Source organism: Monodelphis domestica, chromosome 8 (assembly GCF_027887165.1).
Source record: "Monodelphis domestica isolate mMonDom1 chromosome 8, mMonDom1.pri, whole genome shotgun sequence".
Classification (NCBI taxonomy): Eukaryota; Metazoa; Chordata; class Mammalia; order Didelphimorphia; family Didelphidae; genus Monodelphis; species Monodelphis domestica.
Genome location: NC_077234.1, coordinates 45,511,119 through 45,528,105, shown reverse-complemented (window position 1 = coordinate 45,528,105; position 16,987 = coordinate 45,511,119). Strand labels below are relative to the sequence as shown.

The following is a 16,987-nucleotide window of genomic DNA, read 5'->3' as shown; positions in this document are numbered from 1 at the left end:
ATATAGAGTAAAGTAACCAGACCCCTACCCCCCAAAAAAACGTATGCAATAAATGCAACAATGGAAATGGAAACATAAACAATCAAAAGTAAATGTGGCAAAATTACAAGGGAGAAGAATGAACCCAAAGAAGGGAAATGAGAAGCTGCATCTCCCCAATTCCTCTGGAGGTAGGAGGTAGATGTGTATGGTACATTTCAAATCTTGTCAAACTTGTTTATGTATTGATATTAGTTTTACTCCATTTTTTATTTTTCCTTTAAAAATATTATTTGTTCATGCATACCATTGACCTAGTAATACCACTACTACTTGTTTTTTCCAAAGAGATTTAAAAAAAAAAAGGAAAAGAATCTATATGTTCAAAAATATTTATAGCAGCTCTTTTTGTGATGGCAAAGAATTGCAAATTGAGGGAGAGAATTCAGGACTCAAAAAAAATTTGTTTAAACTCAAATGCTAATTGGAAAATGAGGGGATGCCCTCCCATTAGGGAATGGCTGAACAAATTGTGGTATATGTTGGTGATGGAATACTACTGTGCTCAAAGGAATAATAAAGTGGAGGAATTCCATGGGGACTGGAACAACCTCCAGGAAGTGATGCAGAGTGAGAGGAGCAGAAGCAAGAAAACATTGTACACAGAGACGGATACACTGTGGTACAATCGAATGTAATGGACTTCTATACTAGCAGCAATGCAATGATCCAGGACAATTCTGAGGAACTTATGAGAAAGATGCTATCCACGTCCAGAGGAAGAACTGTGGGAGTAGAAACACAGAAGAAAAAAACAACTACTTGATCACATGGTTTGATGGGGACATGATCGAGGAAGTACACTCTAAAGGATCACTCTAGTGCAAATATCAATAATATGGAAATAGGACATGATCAATGACATGCGTAAAACCCAGTGGAATTGCGCTTCGGCTATGGGAGGGGTTAGGGGAGGAAAGGGAAAGAATATGAATCTTGTAACCATGGAAAAATATTCTAAATTAATTAACTAAATGAAATTTTCCAAATAAAAAATAATAACTCAAATGCTAAAAATTGTTTTTACATGCAATTGGGAAAAAGTAAAATATCTATTTTTTAAAAATATTATTTGTTATATGGAAGTGCTCTCTGGGATGTGGGAGAGAGGATACTGGGTGAAATTCTGAGGATGTAAAAGACAAAAGGTAACAATATGAATGTATTTTTAAAAAAATTTTAAGCCTTTACCTTCCATCTTAGAATGAATATTTTGGTTCTAAGGCAGAAGAACAATAAGGGCTAAGCAATGGGGGTTAAGTGACTTGCTCAGAGTCACACAGCTAGGAAGTATCACCAAGCTTCTGCAACATAAATGCATTTAAAAAAAAGAAATGAAGGGGGCAGTTCTAGTTGAACTCTAACATCCTTTCTAGCTCTAATAATTAGGACTTTCCTCTATGAATCCCTTCTGAGATATGCATATTCAGTTGCTCCTTAATCATGTTGATTCTTTTTGACTAAAAATGTTTTCCATTCCATTTCATTGTTTGATGCCCCTACCAAAAAAAAGGTAGAGGATCTTAATGTAGAATGAGTGAGAAAATTTGGATGATGGGGCATAGACTGAATATGGATGTCATTTGGCTTAAGAACTTTCTATCATACATATTGAGGTTTATGTATGAGAATGGAATTTGAATGAGCCAATCATAAATTATCCCACCTGACTTAAAAGTATCAAGATGCTACATCATAATACCTTAACTAAGTGAGAATACTTTTCCATTGAATCAATCAATCAACAATCAGGCTTTAGATTAAGTTCCAAAAAGTCCTTGATCAACTTAGATGTCCTGGATGGCCACTGGATGACCTGGATGACATTACATAGAAAGTGTATTTAAATTGATTGAAGACATTTGATCACACTTGATGGGTCACCTATAAAATAGAAAATTAGTTTGGATTCAGATGTCTAGCAGCTAAATGGTGGAAGCTTCCATTAAAGGCAGAGAATTCTCTTGGGTGATGGAGAGTGCCTCAGTTTCCTTCCCCTCTCCCTTGACCTCTGTTTGATGTTGTGAGATTTACAGGGTTGGAGGATTTGGGGATTTTTAGTCCTAGCAACATTCTTGGAACAGTGAATATGATGTTTGTATCTGGAGCCAAGGACCAGCTAGACATACTATGGAAAGGAAGCTTCAGAACTTTATGAGGAGCATAGCAGAAAGCTACTCCCATGCCTGAAATACTCCATAAGGGTAGAAAAACAGCTTCTAGAAAGAATTATCTCTTTGCCACAGATGCTCTCTAAGCTTCAGCACACTTTCTCCTATATTCTATGTACTAAAGAAAGAGTGTTACAGACTTTGGGGGGATTTTGTATCTTGTAGTGATTATACCACTTTAATAAATACCCCCTTTCTAAAAGCTACTTAAGTCTGGTTGATTAATTGTATCAACTGATAATCTATAAAAAAAAAAACACCCCGGTGGGACTCAGGATCTATAATATTAGTGAAAACCAACCTCTAACAACTACCACCCCCCGTCACCACCCACCAGCCTACATCTAGAACCTAAAGGGATAAAGGAAGAAGCTGTTCTCTAGAGACACGACCTGACAGTGTGAGTGGGCTAGAAAAGTAAGCCCCAAATGAATGCTAAACATGCATATTAACATGATGATTTTTCCTTGCCAAGTCTGTCACTTTGGTATGATCCTTCACTAGGAAATATTTCCTTTGCTTTTTTCTCTTCACTGTTTATACCTTCTCCTTTGGTAATGCCATTGACTCATAACAACCTCAATTCACAGGCTTCTCAATCTATATCCATAGCCCTGTTCTACTAACCTTCTTGCTAACTAAACATCTTTTCCACTACCTTCAGAATTTAAAAGTTCAATGTCTAACACAGAGCTCAGATAAAGAACAAACTCCTTAGATCCAATCTCTCTTTCCAGTCTTATCTCTCCATATCCCTTAATTCCCCCTTTTTTTACATTTCAGCCAAATTATTTTATTTGCCATGCTCCAAACATGTTCCAGAGTTCCTGTTACCACGTCTTTCTTTCAAGTTCCATCTATTGATATCTTGTCCATTCTTCAAAATCCCTTTTATGTCAGCTCTTCCATGAAACTTTCCTTTGTTTTATTTTCTCTTTATGCATTCATATGATAGCTCTTAATAAACTTATTTTTGTAACATTTTGTAGGCTCCTTGAGAGCAGGGATAATGCCTCATTGATTTGTTTTATTTTTTTAAACCCTTACCTTGGTCTTAGAATCTGAACTAAGTATTGGTTCTAAGGCAGAAGAGCAATAAGGGCTAAGCAATGGGGGTTGTGACTTGTCCAGGGTCACACAGCTAGGAAGTATCTGAGACTAGATTTGAACCCAGGACCTTCCATCTCTAGATCTGGCTCTCAATCCACTGAACCACCTAGATGCCCCTATGCCTTATTTATTTTTGCATCTCCCCCATCTAGTAGCTAGACCAATGCCTTGTACTTAGTAGGCCCTTAAGGAGACACTTAATATTTGTTGAATTCAATGAGTAATCACTGAACATTTTTTTACCATAGAGATCTCATTATCCTTTCTAACTCTTTGTGCTAATAATTCTCATTGTATCATTGAATCTTTGATTTTCAACCTCTTCCATTTTTTTCCTCTTTGAATGTACACTTTTCCCGCAGTTTTCTACTTTCTCTTCAAATCCCCAATTATCCAATTTTCATTTATGAGTTTTAATTCTCCTATTTGGCACTTTCTTTGGCTCTTTTTGTAGATCTTCCAACCACTTGCTCCAGGTTCTTGTGCCCGTTCCATTCCCTTTTCAGGGGTTCCAGTTCCTAGGAGTATAGAATAGTGCTAAGGTTTACAGGAGGTTTCTACTGCCAGTCTCTTACCTTCTACTATTTCTTTGTTGTAAAAGGGCCTTTTGTTTGCTTGGTTCTTTTCTCTGTCTCTTTGTTTTTCCTCCATCTCAGTAATTCTTGACCCTATTTAATTATTGTTCTTTTCATTTATTTTACACATTTCTAGCAGTTTTAAGGTGCAAAGGGGGAGATAAGTACATTCTGTACAATATTTCCCTCAACCATCATTCTGAAAATGTTTTGTTGGCGTTTCAGTTGTGTCTGCCTCTTTGTGACTTCGGTTAAGGTTTTCTTGGCAAAGATACTGGAGTGGTTAGCCATTTCCTTCTCCAGCTCTTTTTGCCCAGGGTTCTACAACTAGTTGTGTCGGAGACCAGATCTGAATTCAGGAAGGTGAGTCTTTCTGACTCCAGGCCTGACACTATGCAGAATGGCGCCATGTATTTGCCCTTTGGAAGTCTAGATACTCCTTTCCAAAACAGCTTGATTGACCACTTTGACTATGTCATTTCCCTTATCTGATCTCTCAAAAGGACATCCCCTTCCCATTCATATCTTTTAGATTCAAAATTCTTGCTTAAGGTTTCAAAAACTTCCCCCTTTTCTGTTTATCTTCATTCTTCCTAGTCCACTTTCTCCAAACCGTTCAAGTAGGTCTTCTGAATGCAGACTTTCATCACTCATCCAGTCATCCCACTCTAGCCTCAGATACCTCTCAGGTAATATGGAAGTCAATGAAAATTTGCTTATTAAGCACCTACTATGTGCTGGGCACTCTATTAAGCACTCTACCCACAAAAGGGAATGAATTCCCACCCCCAAGGAATTTACATTCTATTATGGGGTGGAGTAAAAGCAAAGTGATTGGTTGGGAGAGGAGGTTACTCTTTCCAAACTCAGCCCAATCTGCTTTTTTGATTATTTTATGACATCAGAAGAAGTCTTCCCAGACTAACTTCAGGTAGAGTTGCTTTTCTTTAATACCTCCCTACCAAGCATGCAGCTTTGGGAAACTCCCAGATGAACTTTGTGGCTCTGGATGCTTTCTATTTGGGGAAGGGTGGGGAGGAGGGTATTTTAGTTTGTTTCATCTTTTCTTTGATTTGCACCAGTCTCTAATCTTTGTGCCCTCGAACCCTGGTCTCTTGGATTTTAATGCCCTCCAAGGCAGGGAGGCACCTCATAACTGTATAGTTTCACTTCACCAAGATTCACAAATGAAATATGCATGAGTATGGGATTTTGCCTTTAATTCTTAAATTGTCTTGAGAGGTAGCTGGGCAGAGTTGAGAGAGAGTGGATTGGGAGTCAGGAAGGCCTGGGTTTGAATTGAGCCTCTGAGATTTCCTACCCATTTTGATTATGGTCAAACTACTAACCTCTGTTTACCTAACGCTATCAAGTCATAACAGGACTGCCATTGGTAGAAGGAATTCCTCCACCGGGAATTTCTCTGCCAACATAATCACAGGTTTTTGTATCCTAGAACTATTTTATTGTGCCTGTGGATTTATTTCAGCTGCAGACTTATCTCTTGTCTTCAGACCATCTTTGCTCTATGTCTGGTTCAGGTATATACAAAAATTGATGAAGGTAAATGAAAACCTCCAAGTAGCAACCTTTAGAGAGGAACCCAGGGCCCCGAAGGCAGAGCAGAGAAGGAAGTGTCCTCTGCTCCATGCTCTGGTCTCCAAACAAAATAGGGGAGGAAAGACTTCTGGCCACCACCACATCATCTCTTATTCAAGCAGCAGATTTGGTCTGGTTTACAGAGACATACTGGCATAGAAGCATCCCAACTGGTTCTACAAGTCCAAGTGCTACCAAGAGACAAACCTCCTTCCAAACTAGAGCAATCTGGGCGTTGAACTTGACCTTGTATACAAGGGAAGAGTCTGGTGTTTCCTCTCAGTAGGTAAATCACAACCTTCTGACATGATCAGTTTAGGTTATTAAAATGAAAAGCCCTATTCCAGTGCTCTAAGGGATGATGTTATTTATAGAAGCACAGGTTTTAGAGGTAGGGCCATCGACAAATCACATATCCTTTCAGAAACCCAGGTTCTTCCTCTGTAAAAGGGGGATAACAATAGCTGTAAATGCCAACCTTATGGAGTTGTTCTGAGGCTCAAATGACAGATGTAAAGCACTTTGGAAACCTTAAAGAAAATGCCAGGTATTGTTATTGTTTGTTAGGTCATTTTTTAATAATTTCATATATGACTCTTCACAACCCTATTTGGGGGGTTTCCTGGCAAAGAAACTGGCATGGTTTGCCCTTTCTTTCCTCTGCTCATTCTACAGATGAAGAAACTGAGGCAAACAGGGTAAAGTGACTGGCCCAGGGTCACACAGCTAGTGTCTGAGGCTATCTTTGAACCCATGAAGGTGAGTCTTCTTGACTCTAGATCAGGCAGCACTCTATTTACTGCATCATAAAGCTGCCCTGTTATTATAAGAGGCCATCAAGTCTTTCCTCATTTTACAGATGAGAAAACAAATAGTGTTTAAGTGACTTACCCAGGGCCACCAGCTAGAGAGGAGCAGAGCCATGATTTCTGACTCTTGATCTGGTACTCCCCACCATTGGACTTCAGAAGCCTTTAAATAAGAGAATCAGAAATGTTGCTGTCCTAGGAAACAAGTGCTGTTAGTCAGCCTTCTTTTTACTTACCTCCTCTGCTTCAAACAAAACAAATAGGACTATTACTGTTAAGATGAGTCTGGTAACAAATAGCTTCCCAAATTCTCTGATAAAAGCTCAAAATGTTATTATTCCTAGTTTATGAAGGGAGATGGATCATAGACTGTCCAAGCTGGAAGGGATCTTTGGTGGTTGTTCAGTTGTTTTCAGTCATGTCCTATTTTTCATGACCCCATTTGGGGTTTTCTTGGCAAAGATACTGGAGAGGTTTGCCATTTCCTTCTCCAGCTCACTGTACAGATGAGGAAACTGAGGTAGAGTAAAGTGACTTGCCCAAGGTCACATAGCCAAGTAAGAGTCTGAGGTTAGATTTGAAGTCAGATGTTCCTGACTTCAGGGCCAGCCCTCTATTCATTGCACCACCCAGCTGACCCTTGCTGAAGGAACTTTAGAGGTCACTGAATCCAAACCTCTTTTTTTCTACACAAAGAACCTGAGGTCCAAAGAGATTCAGTAATATCCAGAAACATTTTGCTAGTTAGTGACCCTACAATATGGATTTCCAGGCTCTTTCCACAGCCTAAAAACTGAAGGAAAAAACCCAACTTTCATTTTAACTGCCATCAGAAATTTTGAAGCCTGGAAGTTATCACATAACTGCCAAAACATTTTAAAAGTAAAAGACAAGTCTAAGGAATCTGGGCTTTGAAAAAGGTCAATTTCAAGAAATTAAGACAATTGACTAGATAAAAACTTCACATCAGCTTTCAACCTTTATTAACAGCTCTCTCCAGTTCCCAAACTAGAAGCTTGTCTTGGGTCTTTTTCTAATGGGGTTTGGGGACACGTGGCTTTGTACTCCACGTTTCACCATGGTCTATATTACTTAGCTCAGTCAAATGTGTACTTCCTTAGTCTTAGAGTCTCTTAGACATTCCACAGCTAGGTTGTGCTTGTGAATAGCATCCTACTGATCAAAGAAAATAATAATCACTGTCTCTCATTCTCCACCTGGAGCATTTTTTCTAGCTAGACCTAATTTGCCAAGGATCTCTTTATTATTTCCTCCCTTAGTTTCAGTGCATCCTCTAGAGCATGTAACCAGGGGCTATGTCTCTCTTTTAACAAAAATGTCTTATTAGAAACTAAACATTAAATATTAACCCAAGCAACTATGCTTGCTTAATTACCATTTCCAGTGAAATGAATTAATGTTGTTGCATAAAAGGGGCTGTTTGGTGTGATAGATAGATAGCCAACCTCAAGTCCAGAAAGATGGGGATTCAGACCTTGCCTCTTGACCTGGTGCATACCACACTTGTACAGTTCTTCCCTCTGAGTCTCCATTAGGGTCCTTTGTTCATTCATTCTCATTTGCTTTGTCCTCTATTATTTGTCCTCGTAGTATTCCAGTCTGTAGGCTCAACTTTTTTTTGCTTTATATCATTTCAAAAAGGTCATTCCAGATTTCTTTATAAAATACACACTTCTCTCTTAGCTTTCTCATTTGTACTAAACCTGTCCTTTCCCTCCACCAATGAGGATTTGTACCTTCTCTGAAACTTAAAGAGATAGCTGGGAGCAGTAAGAGATTAAATGATTCATTCAAGGTTACATAGTCAGGATTTGCCAGAGGCTGGTTCCTACCTCAGATCTTCCTGACTCTGAGGGCCTGCTTTTTACTCATGGTCCAAGCTGTCATTCCTGTCTCTAGAAATCTGCCTCCTTCTCACCTTTCCAGACCCATCACTCTCCATTACATACTCTAGGTTCCAGACAAACGGACCTACATGCTGTTCTCCTTAAATGACAATTCAATTTTGGTCTCCATGCTTTCACAATACTATCTACCAGGTTTGGAAGGTCCTTCCTCAGTTCCACTTTTTTGGAATTCCTGGATTCCCTCAAATTTCAGCTCAAGAACCACTTCTTACAGGAAGCCTAGTTCAACTCTTTTTCACCTTTTGCTAATACCTTCCCCCTAGAAGTTATTTAAAATCTAGTTTTAAATTTAATTTGTTATATATATGTATTATTTTCTCCCTTGTTATAATGTAGACACCTTGAGGGCAATATCTTTTTTTTTTGTCTTTGTATCTCTAGTGGGTTGTGAAGACCCATGATGAATGCCTGCTATACAAATGAACTTACAAGACACTGTGAGGCGGACACAAGGAAAAATGAGCCACAATGACTGCCTTCAAGGAGCTTACAATCTAGTAGGCAGAGAGCTGAGATACACAAATAACCTTTCCCTAAGTTAGAATGATCATACATCAATGATACCAGGAGAGGTGTGGGGGGCTAAGAAGTCTATGAGGACAGGAGAGATCTTTGTTTCTTTCCTTCTTTCTCTCCTTGTCCATCTTGCAGATTTCTGGATCATTTGCAACTTCTGTAGAAGCCATTCCTTTGTTTAGAATTGTTACATCGGTCTGCCATTGGGGTCATTCTTTACATCTGCCTGCCCTCTCCTCCTTAGCTTTTCCCATCTTTCACACACACACACACATATATAAAAATATAAACTTATACTCTTTTCAATATGCTTTAGATAAAGTCAGCCTGTCTCACCCTTAACAGTCCTTGGGCAACATCATCACCTTACTGAGATCTCTTACCTGGCTTTCCATTGTTTCTCACAGCAAATTAAACCTTGTTGGCTTCACTCTCAAGCCTCTTTCCTGCTTTCTGTTTTCTTGGGTGCTGCCTTCCTCTCCATTTATTCTGCAATGGTACGCACATCATCTCCCCAATTTCTTCCCTTTAATCCTTTAACTCTGCTGTGTGGGTAGAATAGTCTTTTCTAAACTGACTATAATGCTAACATTTCTGCCTTTATATCAGTCTTTAAATCCCTGCTCCCACCAAACCCCTTCCCTATTTTCCTCTCCCTAATAATTTCTCTGGACCAAAAGGACTTAGGAATGGCCAGCCATTAAAAGTACAATGAAGAAAACAGCACTGGTCCATTTGCTACACCTTGACAGAAACCACTTCCGGCTGGTGAGTGCCCGAGGAACTAGTTTCCAAGTTTCTTTTGTCTTACTGAGATTGTAAACTCCTTGAGCAGGGATTGCCTTTCTCATGAGGATATCTTCAGTCCTTTGTATAGTGTTATTGTTCAGCAATCATTTATAAATATGTATATTAAACATAGTATTGGGGGAGGGTTCTATTTTAAGTCAATACTGTACACTGGATATAAAACATTTAACACTCAAGGATATGTAAATGTCAAGCACCACCCATTGCCCCCCTGCCTTTCCTGGTTTCTTTCTATCTGATGATTCTTAATTCCCCAACCAACAATGACTTGAGCTGGACTTTTGTGTGTTTGCTGTGTATAGATATATATGTACATACAGTTCATATTTACTTTGGCTTTAGTCTCCTGGAAATGTTCTCTCTCAATATTCTCTCTTATTTAAGCCACCATCAAATAGACACCAGAGAGGAAATACCAGTATTTCCCCCATCATCAAAGGAAAAGTCTTGTGCTAAGGTTATCTCCATACTATCCAGGGAAGAACCTGCAGGATGACCAAGAAAATGCCAACTTATTACATAAGGGGAGTTGATTTAGAGATCTTAGCTACAGGAAACTCTCTCTTGGCTTTGACCTAAGCCATGAATGTCGGTCCCTGCTCCTCCAATCATCATTCAGTGCCACATTATGACATCATCAGTGATGCCCCAGCATGGTCTCCAGTTCCTAGAGCTCCCTCCAGTCCCAGCCCTTATTGCAAGTACATTCCTCTACCATGAGTGTGGAGCACCCCAAAACAACCGACCCACATGTATCTTGAGGTGACAGACTGGCTCTGGTGATTATTTCCATTTTCATGTTTAGTTTGCTCACCCACTTCAGTAGGGCTCTGGTGGTCTCATTCTAAGACTGAACTGGCCTTGATTTCTCCAGGTTGTCCCCGATATCCATCCCTCTGTACTTGGTTGCAGTTTAATTTTGGAATTCTTCCTCAGATGGTGGGAAACAGTTAGAGGCAGTCAGTCAGGCCCCCCTACCTGGAACAAGAAGCAGAGCTAGGGTCTAGCTTCCCCACTCCCCAGTTTGCTTCTTGAAATCAGGAAGCTATTTTGAACTTGGAGAGCAAATGGATTTTGCCACTGCCCCTCTACTGCTGCTGCCCATTGATGTGCTTAACCCCTTCCTCTTCTCATCTTACCTATCCCTCCATAGTTTATCCTAATGTATTTCGGGTCTGCCTAGCCCTGAATGTTGGAATTTGTTAGCTGGAATAAGTGATATGAATTAATTTCACTGTATTTTTACATATTTGTAATTGAGGATCTTTTGAATTTTATAAGTAGACAAATTCATGTAAATAATCAGTAAAATCGGGCACCCTCAGATTAAGGGCAAAAAAACCTGTGCCTCTGTGCCCCAGAGTGCCTTTAAATGTGATTATGCATCTAAAAACTGCCCCTAGGAGTGTTTCGAAGGTTTCTCTGCTGTGCATGTTTAATTCTAGCTAGATAACATCACAGAGATGTGTGCTGGCAATCTAACTTCAACTTATTCTTTCTCTTTTACAAGCTTTGCTTGAAAGACAGATTGTAGAGGTATACAATTCTCAGATTTTCTGTGTTTCTTTATACAGTACTTGGCAGCAAACATAGGACTTTGCAAATATTTAAATGGAGAACACAGTTTGTCTTAAAAATGGACTTTTTAAGCATTTGCAGCAACACTATTATTTTCAAGTGGTTGGATTGATTTGATGGATTGGCCTTGAAAAATGGTAATGTTCTTTACTATTTACAAATGCTCATTAGTGCTGGTCAATATAGATAGATATGTATGTAAAGTATTTTCATTATTATCTTGAAATGGTTCCGTCTTTGCTTCTCTTTTCCTTTTATCTCTGTTGGTAATGCAGAAGAGTGCCCTGGGGAGAATAATTGATCAGGTAGATGAAGTTTACCTTTGCCAAAATTTGTCAGCCAGTGCTAAGCACAGCCTTTTTTGAGTTTGATTTTCTGTGATTTCACTGGTGGGGATGACTCCCACTGATGCAGACTATCATTTCCAGGCTTAAGGGATTCACCTGGGCCTCTGGCTGAGATACTTGTGCCCATGGTCACACACAGGCAGAGAATGTTTCTAGAAGGACTTCTGAACTGCAAGGCTGGCTTTCCAACTCCTTTGCCCCATTGCCTTTCAGGGCAGGAAATTTTTGGTAATCCAAAACCTTGAGGTCAAAATTTTTAATGCTTTCCTCATTACATTATGACAACTGGAACAATTAGCCATTTCTTCCTCTGATGGTGGTGCTTGTGATTTGAAAGTGGTCTAGTTCAGAGCCTACCATGCTCTCCCTCTACCTAAATGATGGTGACATATCTCTTTCCAAGGGTGCCTCCCTTGGTCCCTGGGCATACAGGCATGATAAACCATGATGAATACCACCATCTGACAGATGGAAAAGCATTAAGCAGGAAACCAAGGATAAGCTATCCACCCAAATAAATACATTTTTAAAAGCTCCACAGCAGAGAAATAAAAACAGTTGTTCCATAAGCAAACTTGTATCAAGATCCTAAATGCCAAGCTAAAGTAATGTTTGAAAACAGTAAATATTTACTGTTGACAAAATGTTGAGTGCATGAGGGCAAAGACCCAGTAGAACACCTCCCAACACTCCTCCTTAGGAGATAGAGATAGTTGTAGCCCCTACATTCTTTAAACTTAGGTAGGGAAGTCTGGGGATGATTTAATGAGTCCAGGGAATCTGATTTGGTCTTAAACAGACCAGGGAGATTTAGTTTGTCCCTAGATTGAGTCACGGATTACTTCCAGAAAAAATAAGGACTATTAGTGATGCTATATATTTATATATGTGTGGAGGGAGTCAGGGTGGGCTTGACTTGACCTGGACCTGAACTCCAGATCACCCAGATATACATCCAAGCACCTTAGAATTATTTAGCTTTTAATGATACAAAAGTACAAAAGTCAGTCATGAAAAGAGTTTGTGCCCATAAGCCTTCCACTCATGATTTAAACTGAGGCCCAGAGAGGACATAACTTGTTCAAGGCCACATGCCATATTGTTATTATTCCTTTGATATTTCATGTAAGACTTCTCTTCCTTAATGAACAGCAATCTCCTTCACAGGCTAAAATACATTCCCCCCTGCCCCACCTCTACCCCAGTCTTCATAAGAGTTGCTCAAGAATATCTATTGCTTGACTCAGGTTTTTACCTTAAAACAGAATAATGGCCTTAAAATAGGGATGGAACTGGTCTAAACCAACACCTGAAGGAGTTGGTTTAGGGCAAAGATAGCTTCACAAATCCCTTCCCTCCCTGGCTATGATGTTCTGATCCTATTTATAGTGGGGCCAGTTGGCAGTGCAATATTCCTACCTGTGTTGGAATCCTTGGGCACTTTTCCTCCTCCCAGTCAGACTCCTCTCACCAGCATGAGGGCAGGAGAAATCTGGAAAGAGGTGGTTGCCAGTCCTCTTCTCAAGGCACTGTGGGACTAGGTTTCCATGCACAGACTCTCATAGGGCAGCATCCATCTATCCATTTGGTGTGAAGAAAATTGGATTGGGAGTCAGTAGAACTGGATTCCAATCTGCATTTTGTGTGGTAGCCTTAGACAAGTTATATTACATCTCCAGAATAGTTTCCTTATCTATGTATAAGGAGGAGGTTGCATTCGATAATTTATAGCCCTTCTACCTGTGACATTTTGTTATTCTACTGTCACAGTGGTCCAGATAATTTACAGGAAGCATTTGCAAGGAGGTGGAAGACTTGAGGCGTTGATCTCATGCTCCAACCCTCTGCTTGGTTTGCTTCTAAAACTGTCAGCTCTCTCTTCCCTTGGCCCATTTTGGTTTGATTTGTGCAGGTGAAATCAGATTAGAGGAGGAAGAATCTTCTGTGGGTATTCCTTGGTCGATCTCTTTGGTCCTTTCAATGCCTTTCTTACCAGTCATATCTGTTTTCCCCAATATGCTGAGGGCAAGCTCTGTTTTTTATCCCTAGCACATGACATTTGGCAAGTATAGGTGTGTTTAACGAGTTACAGGATGGGATGGAAACTTAGGGAGTCCCTAGTCTAGAGTTCTTATTTTGTGTGAGGGGGGGGGGACGGAGAGAGGGGGGAGGAGAGAGGGAGAAGAGAGGAGGGAGGGTGGGAGAGAGGGAGGGAGAGAGAAAGAGGTAGAGAGATGGAGCCCTGTGGGCATTATGGTGAAACCAGAATCCATAACATAAAATACAGGAATAGGAAGGAAACCACTTAATCGACACTTATAGAAATCCAAAAGTTCTGGCGTCACAGATCCCAGGTTCATAATCGTCTCTAGTCCAATCCTTTTATTTTACAGAGAAAGGAAACAGGCTGCTAGAGAAAGGGTTGGTTCAACGTCACATAGGTAGACTGCTCAGGTTAGATTCGAACTCTGGCCCGTGATTCCAAGCTTAGGGGGAGGGAGGTCCCTCCACTCTGCTCCACCACGAAGATTCGGGGATGCTGAGGTCTGAGATTTCCCTATTACCATAATCTCTTGGGTTCGAGGAGTCCTTGGGTGTGGGAGTGGGCTGGTCTCCGGTTGGCTGGCTCCCTCCCTGGGGCACTGCTTCACCTCCTCTCTTGGGCACCTCCCATTTCTCCCACCGCTTTCCTCCTAGGGGTGTCTCTACCCCCTCACCCACCCTCTCCTTTCCACTCCTGGCTCTCCCACTTCAACCTCCTGTTCCTCTCCCTCCTAGCTCTCCCTTCTCCCTGCTTTCCCCTCCTAGCTCTCACCCCTCCTCCCTACTCTTCCCAGACAGCCTCGTGCTCAGTTCAACCTCAACCTCCTGCTCCTGACCCGACTCCCTTCCACCTACCCCTTCTAGCTCTCCCTTCTCCCTCCTTTCCCCATTTCAGCCACCTGCTTCTTCCCCCCTTCTAGCTCTCCCCACTACTCCTACTCCCTTCCCTCCTAATTCCCCCATCCCCCGATGCTGCTCTCCTCTTCTTTCGCCCCCGCCGTCTCGTTCTCTAGCCTCGGCTTCCTTCCATTCCTCACCCCAGTTCTTCCCCCTTTCGCACCTCTCCTTCCCCCGTCAGCTTCTAGTTCTTCCCCACCTTTGTAGCTCAGCCCCTCCCCCCTCTCCCTTAGCCTCCAGCTCCTCCTTCACCTCTCCTCCCCTCCCCCCCAGGCTCGGTTTCCTCCTGGCCGCCGCCGCCGCTGCCCCGGCCGCCTCCTCCTCCCCAGGGCGGCGAGCGCCGGGCCGGCCGGCGGGGCCGCACTGCGCATGAGCGGGAGCCGGAAGCGCCGTGAGAGCAGCTGCCGCCGCTGCCGCCGCCGCCGCCGCCGCCGAGGCCGCAGCCGCCGCCGCCGCCGCCGTCCATTCGCTGCGGAGCCGGGAGGAGGCGGAGGCGGCGGGGAGGAGGAGGAGGAGGAGGCGGAGGAGGGGAGGAGGAGAGGAGGAGGAGAGGAGAGGCCTGGAGGACACCAACATGGTGAGGAGGCGCCGCTCCTGTCCGCCCGCCCCCGGCCCGGCCCCGCTCTCTGCCCGCTACCGCCGCCACGCGAGGCCCGAGGAGGCGTCGGGCCTAGTCTGGAGGCCCGGTCCCTGCGGAGGCTGCGGGAGCTGCCGGGCCCTGGCGCCCCGGGAGCCGCTCCCCGGGGCCGGGCCGGGCCATTGTGTGCGTGCGGGAGGGGGGGGCGCGGGATGGGAGCGAGGCCGCTGGAGCCCGCCCTGCGCGGCTTGGGCCGCCCGACTCGTGCCCCGCCGAGCGGCCAGGGAGCGCGGGCAGGGCCGAGGCCGTGCAGTGCCGCGCGTGGGGGCCCCAGCCAGAGTGGGCGCGGGCGGGGGAGGGGACGTTTGACATTGTCATGCCGCGAGGGTGAGTGTGCGCGCGTGTGAGTGTGTGTGTGGGAGGCGAGTGCGCGTGTGCAGCGTGGAGCGGAGCTGGGTGCCCCTCACTTGTCTGGGCCTTCGGGGGAGACAATGACTGGGGGGAGAGGGAGAGGGTCGCGCGGACGCACCCCAAATTCGGGTCCGCCCTGGCAGTCTTTGCTGCGGGCTGCCCCGCGCCTCGGACGGGCATGCCGCGAGGCTAGAGTGTGCCCTCCTAGTAGCACCGTGTGGACTGCTTCTCCGAGTCCGGCATACCCGGCCGGGGGTGCGGGGGTGGGGGCCCGGTTCGTGAGAGTGTTGTGTACTTGTCACCGCCAGCGCGGGCATGTGGTCACGGACTTTACCCATTCAGTGTTCCTTGACTTTATAGATACTTTAGTAGTCGGGGCTCAGTGGAGAGAGAGCCAGGCGCAGAGATGGGAGGTCCTGGGTCCCAATGTGGCCTCAGACACTTCTTAGCTGTGTGATACTGGGCGAGTCACTTTACCCCCATTGCCTAACCTTTACAGTTCTTCTCCCTTGGAACCAATACACACTGTGGATTCTAACACAGTAGATAAGAGGATTTTTTGTTTGTTTATAAAAATTCCGATTTTTGCCCTTCAAATCATTACTGTTAAGTAATGAAAAAGACTGGGAGTACAGTGAGATCAATCTTCACACCAGATAGTTGTCATTTTTGAACTCTTCATGTCAGGTTTATGCTTAATAATAGTTGCTTTATGATGTTCACCGTTGACTCCTTTTATGTCTGTATTTATATATTTTTTCTTGATTTTTTTATTTCTTTTTGTGAAGCTTATTTAGTTTTAGTTCATTCCTAAATTTACATGCTATGAGGGACTATCTTTGGGATATTTTATTAAAGGACAAAAAAAGCTTATTCATTTGATCATCTTGTCAAAGTAAAACCTAGTTAATATGAAGGTAATTCTAGTAATTTTTCCATCAATAATAAACCCCCCAAATAAAAAAAAATAGTAATTTATATAGTTTCTTATTAGAAAGTACCCTATTTGACCTTCACAACACTCTTGTGAATAATAGAGGAATTACCCTCATTTTATAGAAGAAATTGAAACAAAGATTTTGACTCATCCAAGGTCACATAACTAGTTAGTGTTGGAATCCTGGAAGACTAATCAGGCATGTGTGTGTTTTTGTGTGTTTTTATCCCCAAATTATAACTTTTTATGGTATGCTGTACACTGCCCACTTCTACTTAGTAGGAACCTTCAAAGCATGATGATTTAGTTTTCATCATCTTCTTGATGAAATGTCAAATTAAGCCAGTACTGGGCAAGTACTAAAATATTTGGAGAAAATGGTAGTATTTGCATGACTTTATTGTGTTTTTTTTCTCTTTTTGTAAATATGAAGGATGGGCAGGCATGGATGAGATCATAGATCCAATTAGACAAGAGGATACTTCCTCTGTTAAAGTCCCTGGTTTTCATCAGAATCTGGAGAGATGACCTAAGGTTCTTAAAGGCTATGCCAGCAGAATCCTATCTCTTTAGTACTGCCACTTTGGAAAAGCTTCCATGATGGGGGATGGACTACATTACATAGCTGTTGTGCCACTAG

The 16,987-nt window shown here is 42.7% G+C and overlaps 1 protein-coding gene and 1 long non-coding RNA gene across 12 annotated transcripts in view; one reads left to right on the top strand and one right to left on the bottom strand.

Annotated features, from left to right (window-relative positions):
- Nucleotides 1-13,623, bottom strand: part of LOC103097223 (uncharacterized) — a 29,135-nt gene extending 15,512 nt beyond the window's left edge. The window contains exons 1-6 of one of the 6 annotated variants that reach the window (XR_008914010.1): nt 12,902-13,623; nt 9,876-10,535; nt 9,131-9,292; nt 7,770-7,945; nt 6,386-6,466; nt 1,742-1,923 (exon numbers count right to left, since the gene is read on the bottom strand). This is a non-coding gene — a long non-coding RNA (uncharacterized LOC103097223). Of the gene's footprint in view, nt 1-1,741; nt 1,924-6,385; nt 6,499-7,769; nt 7,946-9,130; nt 9,293-9,875; nt 10,536-12,901 lie in introns of all 6 variants that reach the window. The other 5 variants (XR_008914012.1, XR_008914011.1, XR_008914009.1 and 2 more) reach the window with 5 other exon arrangements.
- The window catches only part of DCUN1D1 (defective in cullin neddylation 1 domain containing 1), a 48,508-nt gene continuing 40,806 nt past the window's right edge, over nt 9,286-16,987 (top strand). For 3 of the 6 annotated variants that reach the window (XM_007501999.2, XM_056807486.1, XM_056807489.1), the window contains exon 1: nt 10,198-10,336. Coding sequence is in view for 2 of the 6 variants with exons in the window: in XM_056807487.1 (XP_056663465.1) it covers nt 9,459-9,515 (57 nt within the window). In the remaining 4 variants the exon portion in view is untranslated. Of the gene's footprint in view, nt 9,516-10,197; nt 10,337-14,001; nt 14,027-14,798; nt 15,000-16,987 lie in introns of those variants that run through there. The other 3 variants (XM_056807487.1, XM_007502000.3, XM_007501997.3) reach the window with 3 other exon arrangements.